The 19,943-nt window shown below is 43.8% G+C and overlaps 1 protein-coding gene across 1 annotated transcript in view; it reads left to right on the top strand.

The window, feature by feature from the left end:
- dnah6 (dynein, axonemal, heavy chain 6) overlaps nt 1–19,943 on the top strand; it is a 475,651-nt gene that overhangs the window by 365,665 nt on the left and 90,043 nt on the right. The window contains exons 68-71 of the mRNA XM_067983622.1: nt 948–1,086; nt 11,005–11,124; nt 13,890–14,011; nt 16,663–16,792. Coding sequence (XP_067839723.1) covers nt 948–1,086; nt 11,005–11,124; nt 13,890–14,011; nt 16,663–16,792 — 511 coding nt within the window. The remainder of the gene's footprint in view (nt 1–947; nt 1,087–11,004; nt 11,125–13,889; nt 14,012–16,662; nt 16,793–19,943) is intronic.

Below are 19,943 nucleotides of genomic sequence, written 5' to 3'. Positions count from 1 at the left end.
CACATTAGATGCTCTTCACTTGAATGTAGACAAAAAGAAAACTTTGGGGGTGAAAATCCGCAGAGGGCACATCCTGGGTTAAGTGTTGGGATGCACCCGCTTGGGAAATCCGATACTTACACAACCAAAGTTGTGGGGTCGGCCAGGGCCCTGCAATTATTATATGAATGACGAGCACCTATGACATCTCCGCCTTCTCCCAGAGACCATGTACTGTGGTGCAAGTTGCCAGTCTGGGTGGAAGGGTACCGCCTTGCCCCCTGGAAACCTCTCTTTAATCCCACTTTCCTAAGGGGCCTAGAAGTTCAGTGATAAAAATCTTTGTTCTTTGGGGGTCCAGGCCAGGGCCCTGACCTAGATCTCCCAAGGGGTCCCCACGTGTGCTGTTGGGCAGCGCGGCCTCACCAGGCGCATCGACTGCTGATAATCTGCCAGGCCTCTGCTAGCTCGAGGGGGCAGGATCTCCGCCAGTATTCCGATTGGTCAAGCTGACCAATGTGACCACTCCCACTCTCCATATAGTGTTGCTGGTGTTTCCATGGTGCTGAAGTCCACTTTTTCACCCGTGTTACACCCTATTTAACCAATAAGCAGTAACCAAGGAAATAAAGCACACACAATGATCAAAAACACTCACACACTCAGCTTTGCATCTTACCGTTTTATGAACAAATGCAAAAAGTACACATTCATACGCTGTGCGAATATGCGTTTTGGGATCACATGCCCAACAACCGTGTCTTTTACTCATTTTTTATTTACTCATGAAAAATGCTATTAGCTACATTTGGAAAAAAAAATTACTTTGCATTACTTAGATGTTTATGGTTACTGATATAACTTGGTTTAATACTTTGAATGGTTTGTGAAAAAACTGCAGCATTGATACTCTCGTTAATACAGTGCCTGTCTTGTGCATGGCGTGAAATTGTGATGCATTGATTTAGGAAAGGAAGAAGTTTGGTCCATTGGGTTGGAACATCTGTTATGAATTCAGTGATAGTGATCGAGAATGTGCTCTTCTCAATTTGAACCTCTACTGTCAAGAAGGAAAAATCCCATGGGATGCTCTTGTTTATATTACTGGTGAGCCCTCATACTTTTCTTTTGTAACTCAAGTTTCATCTTAAAATCAGCACTGTGCAGATATCAAAATGTATTTTCCCATATGCATAGAGTTACCGACAGTGTTTTACAGTAGAAATAAAAACTGAAAATGCTGGAAAACACTCAGCCGGCCAGGCAGCACCTGTGGAGAGAGAAATAGAGTCAATGGGCATGATTTTAGCCTGAAAAAATGGGTGGGTTGGGGGTGTTAGCGTGGATTTTGGACTGTTGAATTAAAGGCAACGATGAAGTGACTAATGGGTACACGACAGTGGTATTTACCCTAAAACCACACTGAAATGCGCTTTGATATCCACGCTAACAGGGGCGGGGGGCCAGTAACAATTGCAAAAATCTAAAACCCGCCCCAACCCACCCATTTCCGGTTTTCATGGGGGCGGGATGAGGGGCGGGCAACCAACCCGCTCTTAGGAGGCGGTTTGGGCATTAAAAGCTTTTAAGGACGCTGTTGGTCTCCATTTTCAAAGCTTTTTTGATTTTAGCCACTGGAGGCCGGGATTCCGGGCATTCTACTTCACGTCATGTGAGAGGAGGCGAGAAGGCCTGTATCATCGGGTAAGTGCTTATGGGCCTGGAAGAGCAGGTGTGCTTCCTTCAGGCCCAACAAGCTTACCTGCAGCGACACCCCCACAATCTCCGACCCCCCCATATGATCTCCGACCCCCCCACGATCTCCGACCCCCTTACAATCTCCAACCCTGCGATGACCCCCGCCCCCTACCCCCCCTGATGGCTGACCCCACCCCCCGATGACTGACCCAGCGTCCCGATGACTGAACCCCCCCCACCCATCTAACCCTTACCTGTTCACTTCCTCTTTCTTCCTCTTCTCCTGTCCGTCTGAGGCCAGCCTGTCAATCAGGCCAACCTGTTAGGCGGGAAACTGGCAAAAAAAACCTGACGTCCTTACGTCAAAATCAGGAATTCCATCCCCCGCACCCTTCCCAGCTCCAGGCTAAAATCATGCCCAATGTTTCATGGTGATCCTTTTCTGTTATTATTTCAGATTTCCAGCATCCAGAATATTTAGCATTTGTTTTAGTGTTTTTTAGTGTTTATTTTTTAGTGAGCTCTGCAATATTTACATGCTTTCTCAGGTCGTGGTACAATGCAGAAAATATGCAATGTTGCAGATTACAAGGAGCTCTTTGACACATACATTATGACCCCGATTTTCAAATCAAATTGCGGATGCATTGGGGGCGGGGGGCTGTGAAAATCGGGAAAATCCCGAGCGGGTGAGGAAGCCAGCCCCAACCCGTCGGCTCCCGGGTTTCCCACAGATGCACCTGTGTGCCCATGCTTCCTGAATGCGGAAGTCCCACCTGCAATTAAAGCCGGCATGGTGATAGTTAAAGAACCAAATGTACCTCATTGGGGTACTTAAGGTACTTTATTTCTGACATAGTGGATAGTTAAACTTACCTGGACGGCTTTCCCACAGCTTCCGATTCACATCTTGTGAAACCAGGCATGAAGGGCCGGATCAGGCAAAAATAAACAAAATAAATTAAATAAAAAACCATTGCACAAAGTTAAAAAAACAAAATAAACTTACCTTTCCACCGATGTCAACTGCACCCCCCTGCTCCGATGTCCTCTCTCTGATGTCCCCCTCTCCCCCCACCCCCCCCCCACCGATATCTCCCTCTCCGGTGTCCCCCTCAGCCCCCGAAGTCTCCCTTTCTGATCTTTCCCTCTCTCCCCCCCACCCCCCCGCCCCCCCCACCGATCTCCCTCTCCGCCCCTGATCTCCCACTCTCCCCCCACCGATCTACCCCTTTCCCCCACTGACCTTCCCCCTCCCCTCCCGATCTTTCCCTCTCCCCCCCCAATCTTGCTCTCCCCACCCCCCCCCCCCACCCCTGATCTTCAGCGCCCTCCACTCTCTGTTCCAGTGCCAGATGACGTCTCGCTCTCTCTCTCTCTCCCCGCCCCCCCACCAATGGGTGTGCCAGATATGGCTGAAGGAGTTAGGGCGAGAAGAGGCCCAAAAAAGTAAGGCTTTTTACTTTGTTTTACAAGGAAAGTTTAGACCTCCCCTGCCCGGGCTCCTCCCCTCCCAAATCCCCCTGCCTGTGTCTTAGCTAAGTGCCAGGAACCATTCCTTCGTCCCTGCCCGCTCCAAGGTAAATCGGGGCGAGTGTGAGATCAGGTGAAGACAGGATTAATCTTAGCTATGTTGACTTCCGCAGCCCAACAACCTGTCAGCACTCACTGTTCAAATTCACTCATGGGCACTTGGGCAAGTTGCCGTGAATCACAAACTTCAGGAGAAGTAAAGGGAAAAAATTACATTCAACTAAAAGAATCAGATGGTTCGCAACTTGCTCTTCATACTGAAGTATGAACTATAGGGAAAATTTTCCGATCCTGTACTCCCAGCGGTGAGCTATGCTTGCAGGGAGTGTGGGTTGGAGTTAAGGCTACAATATTGTTGCTCCAATTCTCCTTGCAAGAATGAATTCCACTGGAAGCATGCAATTGCAAAATCACCTCTTGTATTCTCTTCAACCATAACAGGGAGGATTCCCCCTGCCTTGTGCCTTTTTAAATTCCACTAATATTTTATTATAGACTGTCATATGTTTGTGTTGTAAATTGATTTTATTCAAATTTTATTCAAGAAATGTTTCAAACTTGCTGTCATCAATCAGCTGAAATTCAATATTGAAGTTTAAAAAAAAATCTCAATCACAAAACTTCTATTTGTAACTGTTCAGTCATTTCTATAGCTATTCAGTTATCTTAGTAAGTCAAATCCAGAGGTAGCTCTTTCCAATCCCATGGCTTTCAGCAGGATCAGTGTGTAGTGTGCTTTGTGCACACATGAATAATGCAGAACCATCTCTACTGGAGGTTTCACAGTCGGCCTTCATTTCTTATATGCAGAAAGTTCAAGGCCTGGGCTTGGAACTAGGAGCTTGCCAAAAGGAGGCAGGAAATCCAACATGTTACTACCTCTTGCAGGACTATAATTTGCATTTAAAAGGTCAAAGGCCTATTATGGGGTGGGGGAGGGGTCAGTTAATTTTTCTTATCTACCTAAAGACTTTGTGGGGCTCACTGATTTTTGACCGCCTGTCCAATGGGCCAAAAGAAGTGACTGGCAAAAAAAAGCAGTGAAGGCAGGAAAAGTTGTTTGTAGACAAGTGATGGAGTGGCACAGCACCCCTGCTGTGGTGGATGGCAAAGCGGAAGAGCTGTTGCATGAGATCAGTGCGAGGAGCTGTTGCATGAGATCACTGTTTGTCTTTCCAGCACTCTTTGAGTTGGGCAAGATGCAAGAAGTGCTGGCTAGGGTCAACACTGTGTACAGTAGCAGACGGACCTTGGAACAGCTAAAGGTGGCCGACCAATACAAAGATGACAAGGATGGCTACACAAATGTACCATGGTACATGACTCCAGTATGCATGCTGAAAAGTGCTGGTTGTCAACCTGCCACATATTTACTGTTAGCTGATGGTCTCAGACAACCTTTAAGATTCTCATTACTTTCCTGCATTCCTATGCTTCGGCAGCGCATTGCACTATATTTTTAGATTCATGTCATTACCAGATATTTCCTCAGTGCAACTGTGAAAGATAGAAAGATCTTGAATTCTTACAGTGCCGTTTACAACCTCAGAACGTCCCAAAGCACTTCACAGCTAATGAAGTGTAGTCACTGTTGTACTATAGAGAAACAATGCCTTTTGGGAGAGGTTTTTGCCCAAAAGTTGGGGGAGGAAAGAGAGGTCTGCAGCAGCAGAAGTGACTGCTGGCTTTGGGCACTGTCAAAAATTAGCAGCCAGAAGACCTTTATCCTGCTGATATTGCTTGCTCTTCTTAGAAAAAAACCTAATGTTTGGAGGCGGGAGAAGGTTGCTGACAGCTTCTTTTCAGATCCTCCAATCTGAGGGGGTTGAGCACAACCTTGAAGGCCCACTTCCAATGGGCAACTTGGCTTCTTAACTGAAACGTAGGAGAATGAGACAGAAGGCACATTAAAACTGTCTCATTACCCCACATTGGAATGCTTCCACCTGCTCCAGGTGAAAATGCTCCCCCCACCACAAAAAAAGAATGAAAGTGCATCCGAAGTGCAAAGATAGGGGAGACTCGGGTATAGGCATATCTGGGGTGCAAAGCAGAGAAAAATCAACCCTAATATTGTTTGCTCCAACAGCCAGAGTTAGCCAAGCAATTCGTCTTTGTGAAACTTGCCTATCCTCTGAAGTGAAATTAGAGCAGAAGAGAGAACATTCCATGCCTTGTGGGTTTCATCTATTCTCTATTGTGAGATTAGACGAGTTTCACACCAAAATCACTCCAACTTCATAGCATTCTCTGGGACTGTGGGATAAATTTTCCAAGATTTCATGCCTGATGAAAGTCTCTCTTGGCAGGAACAAGACTCACACTGGGCATGGAGTCTCTGAACATTTATCCTTTCATGTCACGTTTTAGGCGTGGGCACTGACTGGAACAATGGGCCCGATATTACCATGGCGGCGGGTTCGTGGTGGGGGGGTCGACCCACCCGCCCGGTGAAATCAGTCTGCTTCGCGCACAATTGCAGGCTGATTGGAGCCACTTACCTGTTCTTCCGGGTTCCCCGCTGCTAAGCTGCACGGCGGGCGGGCTGCGCATGCGCAGTAAGGTCTGTCAGCTGGAGGAGCTCTATTTAAAGGGGCAGTCCTCCACTGACAGATGCTGCAAGAAATAGGAAAAATTACAGCATGGAGCAGCCCAGGGGGAAAGCTGCTCCCAGGTTAATGATGCCTCACTCCAGCTCTTATTGGATGGCGTGAGGAGGAGGGGGCGGACAGAGATCTTCACCCCGGCGGGCTGGAGGAAGTGGCCTGCCTCTGCCACCAAGAAGGCCTGGCTCGAGGTGGCAGAGGAGGTCATCTGCACCACCAACATATCACGCATCTGCATACAGTGCAGGAGGCGCTGCAATGACCTCAGTAGGTCAGCCAAAGTGAGTACACTTACTCATTCCCCTACACTCCGTGTGCCATATCACCGCCCCCACCCCACATCTCCTTCTGCACAGCCAACACTACTCTGTCACATCACTCCTCACACCCACTCAAAGCTCATCCTCATCTTACCTGCACTTACTCACCTCGCCAGTACTCATCCCGCCACTACCACTCAACCCAATCCTCATACAATCTCATGGCTCTATCTCATACTCACCCTCTCATGCATCTCTTTCACAGTCAGCCTCACTCAACCTGCCACTACCTGTGCTGCAGCCACAGGGCATGCATCACATATGTGCAGTAGGAAGCGTAAGGCAAACGTGTTGTTAGCATGAAGGGGATGCACAAGGGTGTTTGAGGGTTTGTCATGGTTTTTAATTATATTTAATTTCTGATGAACTCACATTACATATTATATTGGCACCACTACTGCCACGTCTTTGCGAATCTTGTCTGGTTTGTGCAATAATGCCCCTTCCTGAGGATCACTATGAAGACCCACAACTGATGCCACCCATTGTGTCACTGCAGAGTGGGTGTAGGTGTATTTGCAGGGCTCTTTTTTGCAGACGACTGAGAGACGTCGGCAATGTCCCCGGTGGCACCCTGGAAGGATGCGGAGGAGAAGTTGTTGAGGGCAGTGGTGACTTTGACAGCAACAGGTAAGAAGATAGTGCTCGGGCCAGCCGGGAGCAGCTCGGCATGAAGGAGGCTGCAGATGTCCACGACTACATGTCGAGTGACTCTGAGCCTCCGTGTGCACTGCTGCTCAGAGAGGTCCAGGAAGCTGAGCCTCGGTCTGTGGACCCTGTGGCGAGGATAGTGCCCTCTGCGACGCATCTGTCTCTGCGGTTGCCCTCCCTCCTGCTGTGCAGGTAGATATGTCACAGCACTGTGTTGTGGAGCTCCACGTGTCAGAGGTGGATGGCGTGGCCGATGAGGCTGGTGATGCTGTTTGTCCTCCGAGGTCATGACTGCAGCTACGGCGGCCCCCATCCGGATGATGCACATCTGAGGGGGTCCGCAAGGTAGGTACATGTGTCTGGACACCGGGGTAAGTGTGCAAGTTTGTGAATTTGATTGTTAGGAGCAGGGTGGTGGAGGCCAAACTTTGTCCCACGTGACAGAGTGGCCTCCTGCAATGAGTGAGGGTCTCCCCCCCGCAACCTAATTCTCATCTGTTGGCTGGCTGTGTGAGTTTGCGACAGTCTCAATCCTGTTTTTAGTGAGCTTTCTGTAAGGGGTTGTGTTTCCGGGGCTTATTGTAGGTCAGCCAGTTATGTTTTCCTGAGCTGCCCTGCCCGCTGTGCAGTTTCAAATCGCTTTCCCCTTCCTGATTCTGAGCTCAGGACTTATCGAGCGGTAATAAGGACAGACGAACAGACCAGTGGATTGGTGCAAGGAAAACCAATGTTTATTAATAAGAAAACTAAAACTACAAGGTAAACAGTATTATACAGATGATAAAAGGAATCACTATGGATACAATACAGTCTTACACTTAATGGGGTGGAAGAAACGGACACATCGAGGGAAAATTCTAAAATCACAATTTTAGCAATACCCCTTTAACTCCCACCCTTACACCTAGCTAGGTTGTCTTGTGACGGCCAGAAAAAAAATAATGCTCACCGATGAAACAGATGAAAAGGCCTGGCCCCTGTGTCCTGCTGCTGCCATCGACACGTGGTTGCGATGTTTACTGGACGGCCTTCCTTCTTGGTTGCTAGCAGGCAAGCAGGACACTGGACCGAGGCGAAGAGAGAGAGAGAGAGAGAGGTTCTGGGACGCCCCAGTTAACCGCGTGGGTTATTTTCACGCCTCATTAGTTTGCTCCATTGTCCGATTTGGGCGCGAAAACGTAAGACAATCGGGCCCCGATCTTGGCCCATTTACATTAATGGCCGGTACCTGTACTGATCTGTTCCATAATTGCTTTCCATTATTCCGAATGTTCCTTAATGGGTCACCTTAGTCCTGGGATTATTCCTGCTCGAATTTTGATTGTCTAGGCCGGCAAAGTTGATGGCTTGCCCCAGGGCGTGAATGCAACTGCATTGTTCAAAGAGCCCTGTCTGAAACACGAAGCCTGCCAAACTGCCAGAGAATCCAATTTCAAATGCTGCAGGCCCTTGGCCTTGTGTCGGACCGTGGCCATTTTGAAAGACCCTGGATTTTTTAAAAACACAGTCACACCAGGGTTTCTTTAATAACTCCAATAAATCTTCGGCGGGGGGGAGCATGTGAAATTTTGCGAATCCCTTCAATTGGCTTTTAACTGTTTTTAATTTGGCACTAAAATGGCAACCTCACTCAGAGAGATGATAGGACAGCTGGAAATGGAAATGGAAAATTCAATATTGGTGCAGTCATGTGCTCTTCTGACGTTAAACCTAAGGTAAGTTGTCAGACAGAATTAAGGGGGCTTTACTTTGCTTCTACCCGTGCTATACCTAGTCAGGGAGTTCTTGATGTTGACATTGGATGCCTATAATGAGAAGTGTTCCTATTATGTGTAGCAGTTTATTTTATTTTAGAGAGTCTTGGGTTGATTTTAACTTTGTGCGATAGTGCAAAACAGGTGAGAGCACATCAATTGAAATGGAAATAAAAATCGGGAGATATGTAAAACGGGCTCTTTATTCCCTATCACTTGTTTTACATTATCGCACAAAGCCAAAATCTACCATTCTGAAGGAACACAGGGGGGAGTTTTAACCCTCCTCACCCTGCAGAAACTGCACGAGGCCGGCAGGGTTCTCTTTAAATATGCAGATCAGGCTGCGGTGATGGCCCGATCTGCTATTTTAATTTGAGGCCTGAACAGGGGAGCAGTGGTGGCTTCCCTGCTAGACCTAACCTGCTGGGAACAGGATCCAAGGCCCGAGGAGGCCCAGCAACGTGAGTTTTTAATAACATTTTTGGTTTCCTTGCGTGCCACGGGGAACGCCCCAGCCCACCTCCGAGCCTCACAAGGAAACCTTGGACCTCCCTGCCCCAGGCCCATCCCCAGCCCCAGACTGTGATTCGCCTTCCTGAAGACTTACACTGTGCCGGGGATCGTTTCTGAGGGTCCTGGTGGCAGCCCCTGAGCTGCACGATTTTAATGGCCGGGCAGTTGCTTCCCTCCAACTTCCGGCCCTTTTGGTCAGGAAGTCGGCAAGTGGCATACTAACAAGGCCCGGCCTTTAAAATGGGCCGAGCCTTCCAGCTACTGCGCCCAGGCAGCCGGCTGTTTGCTCGGCTGTGTTCCCACCCAGAATGTCAGAGCACAAACGGTGAAATAAAAAGCATTTTTTTAAACATCTGATGATACAACGATGCAATAACAGCACCAGAGGGTGTAATTCAGTTTCATGCCATCACTTTTTTAAAAAAGAAATCATAAACGAAATGCATAATATGCCAGCTGGAATCAGAAATCGGTGTCAAGAAATGTGTCTGACATGGACCTGCTTCAATTGAGGGTGACTTAGCTTTACTTGTGAATGGAAAAATCTGATGCGTAAAATTTCCATGCAGTGTTGGCTATACTATCTATGTTTGTACACACACAAACAACATGCACAAGTTCTGGGGAGAATGTCTACAATACACTTCATTAAGATAATGCCACACAGTTTCCAACAGGCTGGCATCTTCTCTACCCGGGTGCTGAAGTGGCATCTTTCAAAATAGTACCTTATTGGATGAGGCCATCTGTAAGAGCATTTGGGGTGTAAATTCATCGGCACCCGGTTTCGGGCACAAAGGTGACGATGCGGCCGCACCACGTGCCCGAACCGTGAGATCAGAGGCCGGCCCAACATTGGACCTCGGACCTCGTTAATATTAAGTGGGCGAGTTGCCGGCTTCTGTCGCGCCTCCACAGGCAGCTTGCCCATTTAAAGAAATGAATTTTGAGCCGTTTGGCTCGCCGGCAGCAGTCCGCAGGTAAGTCCTGCGAGGGGAGTGTGGAGCGGCAGCTGGGAGGGGTGGGGGCGGGATTGGTATACTGTGGAGTTGGGGAGCACACCTGCTCTACCTGGCTCCACAGCAATGATATTTTTTTTAGGCATCCTTTGGGTATGTGCTCAACATTGGCCTGTTTTACGCCCGTAAAACATGCACAACAAAGTCCAGTTTCTATCCCTTTATGTACCATGGAACTAATCCCACCAGATTTATTGTTGTAAAAATCACTTAGGGGAAGGCTTTAAAGAATGTCTTCAAGGGGGTTCCATTCCCGCTTCATTATAATAGTTGTCATAAACATAATAGGCATGAGTTGAAGGTATTTCTATGCCAAAAGTCACAAAATAAATTTACGTAATACTTTAGTTAATGCTCATATTTTTATGGTTGGTTGCTTGATGTAGAACAAAATAAAGTCCTGCCAAGCTCTTATGCTGATCTTTAAAGTGCATTAGCCTTTCCAGGGCAAGGAACAGATAATGTTACCAGTTTTGTTCAATGTGTGACCCAGTCATCCAGTTACATTGCAAGTGCTACTTCCATACAATGTTTTGACAAAGAAGATGAGGTAAACTGAAGTTACCACAAAGTGTTGCTCGCTGAGTCCTTCTATCAGGGAATTCTGTTTTTGACAAAAAAACAAAGGAGTATGAAAGAATTTTGTGGCAGATTTGTGTGCTTCTGTTTTTTTCAGTTTTTTTTTAATCACTACAGTTAATTTGAAGAGATGTCCCTAAGCAAGGAAGAAAGTATTGCCACTTATATTTAAATGCTGTTAAATATGACCATGTACATTACTCTAGCAATGAAGGGGTTTTTTTTGCATCTGGAACGCACACCCATTGGTGATGATAATGTGCACTCAGATGAAACTATATTTTTGAACTTTACTTGGAATGAACGCATAGAAATTCTAACATCTAATTGCTTTAATTACACTGTGTAGGTGAGATCACCTATGGAGGTCGAGTTACAGATGCTTGGGACCAGCGATGTCTACGCACCATCTTAAAGCGATTCTTCTCACCTGGTATCTTGGCAAATGGATATAAGTATTCATCATCAGGCAAGTGAACATTCAGTGCTGATCATGCAACTTTACCATCTTTAGCAATTTTAACAACTTCTTGTTAACTTTTATATTTTTTAAAGAATCTGCTTCTTCAGCTTTTTTTTAATCACTGCTTAACATGAATTGTTGATCATAGGCCCGGTGTATAATTGTGTTGTGCATTTATGATACTGTAAACATAATAATTGAAAATGCTTGAAACTGTTTATCTTGAGATTAGAAGCACTTTGGGGACCACATAACAGAATAACCAGGAGTGCTAAGAAATCACATAATAATTAACATAATGGCATTAATAAGGTTGTAATCCATAAACATGTTCTCTTAACATCATGGAGTGTAAATTACATAGCTGTTCTGGCACACTTTCTGAATGCTTTCTGAGTATTAAATGTTGGTGCAGTCATTGGGGACCATATTACAGATAGCAGCTGAGGTGGTGGAGTCCACTGGCTGCATGTACACAACCTTGCAAGATGATTTTACAAAGCTGGAACCCACCACAGAGCATGTGGAAACTCTAGGGATAGCTGCAGTGGTGCTTCCATGCCAGAGACCCTAAATGCAGTCAGTGCTTCTCCCAAGGATGGTCAGACTGTTGCCCTACAGGCCTGGAGTTCCAAAGTGGAACAGGTTATCTCTTCTGGCTTTGGCAGACTTGGGGATCACCCAGAGCTGATTGGTTTATGTTTCTGATGTTCCCATTGGCAACCTTAAATTATCCTGGAACAATAAAGTTAAGGGACTGCCTGTGGTGGAGCATGGCTACAGATCTATTTGGAGCATGTGTATCTTGTAAATCAAAACTTCCAACAGGATTGCTCCTCTGACACTTGAAAGTATAGTGCATTTGGCTGTAGCTTCTGGTGTGGAGGTGCCAGTGGCTAGGTACAGAGCATCTCCGTTACAGCCTGACCTGCCTGGCATCCCTCTGCTGGTGCTCTTCGTCTTCCTTTAGAAAATAGAGATATAAGGTCATTCTGCAGGAAACCCATTTGGAGCAGTTGAGGCAAAAAAAAAAGCAGCACCACAACAGTTGCCAGATAGCAGATCGGCCGCCCATTGCAAATACCGCCTGATTTTCGTTTCCGTTGACTGCAACGCAACAGGAATGAAAATCGGCTAGGGTGTAAGACAGGCTGTCAATGCGCTGTTGCCCATTTTGTGCTACCACCCAAAATAAATTTCACCCTCAGTGACTGTGTCCGCTTCCCTAGTCTGCAAACTGGCATACATTAACACTTGCCAGTAAAAAGAAACATTCTTTTTAAAGCGTGAGTTTCCCATAGAGGTACTGCTGAATGAAGGTCCTTTTAAATTCAAAATACTTTTGGCCTATCTAAAATTTCACATGTAAAAGATATAAGGCAGGTAATTTACAGTCTGAAGACAGTGTGAGCACTGCTCAGATCACTGTAAAATAGGCCAAAATCATCAAATATCAGTGGGTTTGGTAGCTTGCTCTTAGATCTTGGGCTCCTCCCATGAACCTATGGTCGAGATTCTCCTCTATAATCCCTCTTTAATATTGAGTAGAATGGGCCTTTATTGAGTAGAATGGGCCTATACTTTCTGGAGTTTAGAAGAATGAGAGGTGATCTCATTGAAACATACAAGATTCTGAGGAGGCTTGACAGAGTAGATGCTGAGAGGTTATTTCCCCTGGCTGGAGAGTGTAGAACGAGGGAGCATAGTCTCAGGATAAGGGGTCAATCATTTAAGACTGAGATGAGGAGGAATTACTTCACTCAGAGGGTTTTGAATCTTAGGAATTCTCTACCCCAGAGGGCTGTGGATGCTCAGTCGTTGAGTATATTCAAGGCTGAGATCGATAGATTTTTGGACTTTAGGGGAATCAAGGGACATTGGGGATAAGGCAGGAAAGTGGAGTTGAGGTCAAAGATCAGCCATGATCTTATCAAATGGTGGAGCAGGCTCGAGGGGCCGTATGACCTACTACTGCTCCTATTTCTTATGTTCTTATGTAATCCCGTTTAAAATTTAGCAGGAACACAGTGGAGAATGAAGGAAAATGCAAGTGATGAGGCCTAACACTGCCAACTGGCCTCTCCTTCTCTGCCAGCCAAATGTAAATAGTGCTGGCAGGGGAATGTGGGTCTTGATTCCTGGAGGGTTCCCCAGCTGTTCGCCCCATTTACTGTGGCTTCCTGCTGCCAGAATGGGGAGGGTGCATTGGGCTCTGGGAAGCGACGATAGTAGCCCTGAGGTCCCTATGAGGGCAGACGGCCGTGTGGCAGACTCCTCTCCCTCCAATCTGGCTCCTAACACCTTCAGAGGGACTGCTGGTCTGACCTTTAAGTCCCCCAATGGCTTTTCTGGATGTGCATGCAGCACCATTGATATTTCCCTCTTCACACTAGCAGGATCACTCTTGGCAGCTGGAATCTTGCATGAAATTGAATTGGGGTTAGGAAAAATTCAGAGGGATGGAACTCTGCCTCAAAGAGGATAATTCTGGCCTATATGTCATAAAATGAGATTTATTAGAGTGTGATACCAAAGTGGCATTTTACTATAGCAAAAGTTGCTGAGCAGGGGTGTGAACAGAATAGAGAAGGCTCTCTTACTGTAGCATTTATGCATTTCAAAATTTCTTATTTCAACTCATGCAAATTGATGTTTATACTGCTTGATTGTTGTAGAGATGCTGAAAGCTCTCTCATCAATCATTTACACCTGCACAACTATGAGATGGGCTATTTCTATATAATACAATTAAACAATGTTCTGCATTTCAGGAATTTACTATAGTCCTGAGGCAGACAGCTTGCAGGCATTCAAAGAGTACATCGAAGGCCTTCCCCTGATTGATGACCCAGAAATATTTGGGATGCATGAAAATGCTAATTTAGCTTTCCAGGTTTGTATTAAATTATTGTGCTAATGAGATAATATCAGTAATCTTTCATAATGAAAAATTCATGTTATTTCAAATGATGATAATAGTACTGCCTACTTCAAGGTGACATGATACTGTCAAGTCATAAGGCAATTACATCATTATTCCATCGACTATTATATGATTATATGTTGTCACTTTAATGGAGACAGAAGAATAGTCTTTTTGCTGACATGATTTAGGAAATCCTTCTGGAATTTCCTTGTCCATTATTTATTTTTGCAAAATATATTACAGTTTTACTAAGTGAGTATTTGCATTATTCAATCTGAAAAATGTAAATGGGAGTTGCTTGGAGACAGTTGTGTGAGGATTCATTGATATGGTCTCTGTATGTAATCAAATTGCAATTCTTGACAAAGGCCACCACTCTCACAAGATTGATATATTTCAGCCTATGACTAATCAACAGAATATGATTAATCAATAATTACAGTTTCACAAAATGTGGTTATGCTATTGAATTTTGACTGCACTTTCAACATGTTTAGTTTAAAGGACAAATTTTACCTCATTAAAAATACTATTTGCGCATAGTTACAATTTAACTAATGTAAAGGTACAAAGATGCTTCTGTAGATTAAGTATTGTTTTCCTTTGACGAAAACCACCAAATATTCTCTTTAACATTAGGGCATGGGTTTAACTTCATAATCCCTTACACAGGAATTTCCTGATCTCCGTTGCATGGAATGAGAAAGATGTTGAGCAGTGGTGCTTTTCCAGTGCAGGAGAAAATAGAAGATCAAATGAAATTGCACTACCCTCGCTTACCTTCCAGTGCCTGATTCAGAGATTCATTGGCAGAACCCTGGAAGCAGATTGCTTTCCCAGTTCTCACTGTCAAGGAATGCTGTGCAGCCTGAGGAAATGGGCGGAGATTGTAAAGAAAAGAAGAAAATGATTTACAGTATTGGGGAAGGGAATAGGCAATTTGCAACAATCACAAACTGAAATACATGGATAAAAGTGAACCTTTATTTGAGCTGACCGTTAGTCATATGCCGGAGTCTAGATCATCTACACAAATGAACATTTCATCAAATCAGACTTTTCCAAAAATTCTTGTAAAGATGATACTTTAAAAAAAAAACTTGGCTTAAGTAATACCAACAAATCTGTTATTATAAGTTATTGTTCAATTCATAATGCTTTACAAAATATATTTACATTTGGCATAAATTTATTGACCCTTCCCAATGGCTCAGTAGGTTAATGCAACATGCAATGTAGTGCTGATCCATAAAAACCAGAGGTGAAGATTTAATTCCTAGATTGTACTGAATTAATTCATCAACTGAGTTTGTGGTGCGAACAGTATAGTTGATCTCAGTTTTCCAGACAAGGGGGCAAAAAAAGTGAACTTGGGTTTTTGCTTCTGATCATTACCCCCAACTGAAAATATGTATGCATAAATGTTGGGTGAGAACACAGCTGCGATACTGTCATAATCAAATACCCTGGCAGCATTCACTTCATATATGAAGAATAGCCATGGGTATAAGGTACCAGAGAGCTTGCAAAGCCTTTGGAAGAGCCATCATGAGGGAAAGGGAGAAAATTGTGGACAAAATTAACAAAACCATTATTAGTGTATGTGTGAAATCATAAGCAGTTGAATGTGCAATAAAACTCATTTTATTCAAACTTGTCTTTGCTGTTATCATGATAAAGGCATGCACATTTTGGGGAAAGAAACTGAGAATGGAAATATAATCTAAACTGTAACATTTTCAATGGATTGGAAGAACCAACCATAGGGGTACAGTTACACGGATGTTTGAAAACAGATTGCAGGTGGAAAATGCCAAAAAAATGGGATTTATACATAGGGGCATTGAATATGAAAGCAAGGAGGTAATGATGAACTGGTGCAAGATTAGTTAGGTCAAAATTGGAGTGCTGCGAACAGTTTTGGACAACCCATTAAAGAAAGGATTTTAGAGCCATGGAAAAGGTGCAACATAGATTTACTAAGATGATACGAGGGATGATACGAGGACATCGTATAGTGTGAGATTTGGAAAAACTAAGACTGTATTTACCAGAGAAGGTTGTGGAGATCAGATTGAAGTGTTTAAAATTTTGAAAGGATTTGCAAAGATAATTGGTGAAAGATGATTTTCACCAAGTAAATTGGTAATTTAGGAGTATAAATTTAGGATTAGTATTAAAAGCATAAAAGGAGAGGGAGTTTAGAAAAACTGTTTCAGACAACAGCTTATTAGAATATAGAATGCATTATCATAAGTAGATATTGAAACTGAGTTAATTATGCCATTGAAGAGGAAATTAAATAAACAATTAAAAAGAAATATTAAAGGGGATAGGGAAAAAGAAAGGAAGTAGGATTAGAATGGATAGTTCTGATGTGGAGGTAGCACTGGGATAAGCTAAATAGCCTTTTGTGGTGAAATTTCTGATTCTATAATATTGAAATTTATATTATGATAAAATACCCTGGGATAAATTAAATCTTTGAATTTCCTCTGACCAACAAGTCAATTAATTAGTATCATATTGAGTACTTTTCTGGAAATGAAGCTCTTTTCTGAATGGAAATATTCTGAAATCATGTGTAATGTGTCTGTTCATCACTCCTCTTATTACAGCGCCAGGAAACCAACAACATGATATCGACAGTTCTTGAAGTACAGCCCAATGTTATAGCACGTGGAACTGGCAAAAGCTCTGATGAAATTGTTAATGAATTAGCCGATTCCATTCTATTCAAAATTCCAGGTAAAAGCATTAATATTTTCTCAGAAGCTGAAATATTTGCCACTAGAATTAAATTTCTCTCTAAAAATATTACATAATCTCTGAATTTCAAAGTTGATTTTGAATGCACTTACCGATGTGTTTCAATTTTATCAATAGCTTGTTGACTTTGCAGTCATAATCGTTTCAAAAATATCAAATGCAATCTGCCAAGAAACTGCCTTCAGAACACAAGAAATGCTATTACAAAATACTGTTACTCTTAGAAATATTTAAATTTTGCTGGGTGTGAAAGAAAGTAACTTACCCCACAATATTGTCTAGGATCCAACAGGTTTGCGGAAGAAATGCCACAGGGCAAACAGTAATTTCTGTAAAATTCTTACTATCTTCTAGGTCAATTAGAATCCTGTAACTTTATTCTAAAGCAGTGTTGAATTGTGAAAAGGGATTTTCGCATTCATTTTGTTGCTCTTGTTAAGCATTCACGTTAATTGCAACTTTATAATCGGAAGCCTGATTGAGTTCATGGCATAAGTCAATTGCCCATCTCATTATTTATCTTGTAGCAGAAAGTTTGATGCTTAATCAAAAAATATTTGTGCACAAAATGATTTGACTTTCTCCTACGTATGCAGGACCACCTGCTATGCATTGAATTGAATGAGGACCTAATTGCATTAAGTTGATTGGGGTGTAGGGGGATGGAAGTTAATTGGGCATAACAAACTGCTATTTGGTTAATTTCTCACTGTGACATTCTCGTGAAGAAGTTATGTTTGATACTGCAACTTTTCTGAATGGTCTGTCTTACCAAGATAGTAAAATCCATCTTGTTCACATTTTGGTTTACCAAGCATATCATAGCTGAGAATATTTGTTGAACAGTCTTGAATAGGTCCATATTATCTTCCTTCAATATGGACTGGGGTTAAAAGACTTCTGCATCACTGTAAGAAAAGCACTATACAAACTTTCTGTATGATATTGTAAACCTTGTTAACACACGTTAACAGATTTTCACCGTTATGACATTATTACACTGAAGGCGCTGTTTGAGATTTTCACTTAATCAGTGTGATGCAGAGCTAACACTGCAGATTTATATTGTTCCATGTGCACCACTGTCTAATCAAGAAGCAGCGCTCTGCACATACGTACTTGTAATGTTAGCAAAGAGCCAAAAGAACAGTTTGCTCTTTGCCAACGCTTAAATGCTTAACAACTAAGTTTAAAAGGTTGGATGCCTGGATACTTCCCGTAGTTTGCTTCACACTGGTTATAGTTATACTGCAACTGCTATGAGGCTAAAGCAGTGTGAGACAACCTCAACCAGGTGATCTCACATCACCTGCCAAATTAAGGTACTCAGTCAGTTTGGCAATTTCTCTCTCAAGTTAAGTTGCAGTTTTTGCATGATGCAACATGCAAAAACACATTGGGGATAATTTTGACTTAGTGCGATAGTGTAAAACGGGTGATAGCGAATTGACATCTGGTTTTACATCTCTCCCCATTTTTATTTCCATTGCCTTCATAATTTCTCATTATGCATAGCGGTGGGTGAGGCTCCTTGCCGGCTATGCAAACTCATCAAATTATCTCCAAAATTGTTTTCAAACTGGCCTTCCCACTGAACTGAGCTGAAAAATTTTATAGCATATTGAGAGCTAAATTGTTTTTTTTTTGGCGCTAAATTAACTGAAGTATAATTTCACTTGTTAAGAAGTAACTGCTCTTTAAACTACTAAAATTGTAGCAATTCTGATTAAGACATACTGCTTTTTTAATTGCATTCTCAAAATTTATAGGTTGAAAGTTGTGATATGGATTATTTTTCAAATGACTATCTGGTCCTGTGGCTTAATGTTTTCACTGAATCTAAGAGCAATGTCAATGTTTGAAAGATAAATCTTGTATTAATAATATTTTTTCATCTAACAAAGTATGTATTACATCTAAAATTGACTGCTGGGGGTAAATTTTAACCCCGAAGAACGGGGCGGGGAGGGGGGCAGTAAAAATGTTAAAAGCTTGGAGCAGAAACGAATCCCGGTGTTGCGGGCTTCATAAACCCAAAAGTCCCGCCAGCACTTAAAGCCGGTGGGATGACATTTAAAGGTACAATTAAGGTATTTGAAGTAGCTAAATGAATTAAATTATAGTGTATTGAGGCAGACAAACAATTTTAACTCTACCTGAACGTGTCTCCCGTGGCCTCTGAAACACGCTATGGAAACGGAGGCGAGTTGCATCCAGCAGCCATTTGGACATTTAAACCAGTGATTGACGCATGTGAAGAAAAGGGGAGTTTTTGCAGCAGTTCTCTCAGGCAAACCTTTGGCTGGGAGTTCTTTGTGTTTAGACTGAGATTTCTTTGTTCACTCTCAGAATTCTTCTCATATTTACCTACATTTTGGACCCCCTCAAACTGATACCATCAGGATGGGAGGGGGGTGGTGCGCAATGGATATATTCAGCAGTACATCTGAGGAGGAGGCACATCAGCATCCACGGCAGGCATGGCGTGCAGTTCTGGGAGTTGCAGGTGCACAAGACAGAGATGCGCCTCAAGTACCTGGAGAAGAGCAGAGAGGAGACCAATCGAGGGGCTGACGTCACAGGAGGCACTAGCCTCGTGAGAGGGTCTACAAGCAGAGGCTGAGCTTCCTGGACCTCTCTGAGGAGCAGTGCCTACGCAGGCTCAGATTGAGTTGCCAGGTGGTCGCAGACTTCTGCAGGTTCCATCATGCAGAGCTGCTCCCGGATGGGTCTGGTGGCCACGCATTGCCCGTCACAGTTAAAGTCACCACTGCCCTCAACTTCTTTACCTCCGGATCATTCCAAGACGCCACCGGTGACATCACCAGGATCTCTCAGTTGTTTGCACATAAGTGTGTACGGCTTGTTTGGCAGGGCATCCGACTACATCAGCTTCCCCATCAACGACATCAGCCAGGCTGAGAGGACAGTGGTTTTCCACACTCTGGCTGGCTTCCCACAGGTACAGGGCGCAATTGATTGCACACACATAGCAATCCGAGCACCTGCACGTGAGCCAGGACTGTTCATCAACCGAAAGGGATATCACTCCATCAATGTGCAGCTGGTTTGCGACCACTGGAAGAGGTTTCTGCAGGTGTGTGCCAAATTCTCGGGCAGCTGCCATGAT

Source organism: Heptranchias perlo, chromosome 4 (genome assembly GCF_035084215.1).
Source record: "Heptranchias perlo isolate sHepPer1 chromosome 4, sHepPer1.hap1, whole genome shotgun sequence".
Lineage (NCBI taxonomy): Eukaryota > Metazoa > Chordata > Chondrichthyes > Hexanchiformes > Hexanchidae > Heptranchias > Heptranchias perlo.
The sequence above is the reverse complement of the archived record's forward strand: the minus strand, read 5'-3'. Positions and strand labels throughout refer to the sequence as shown.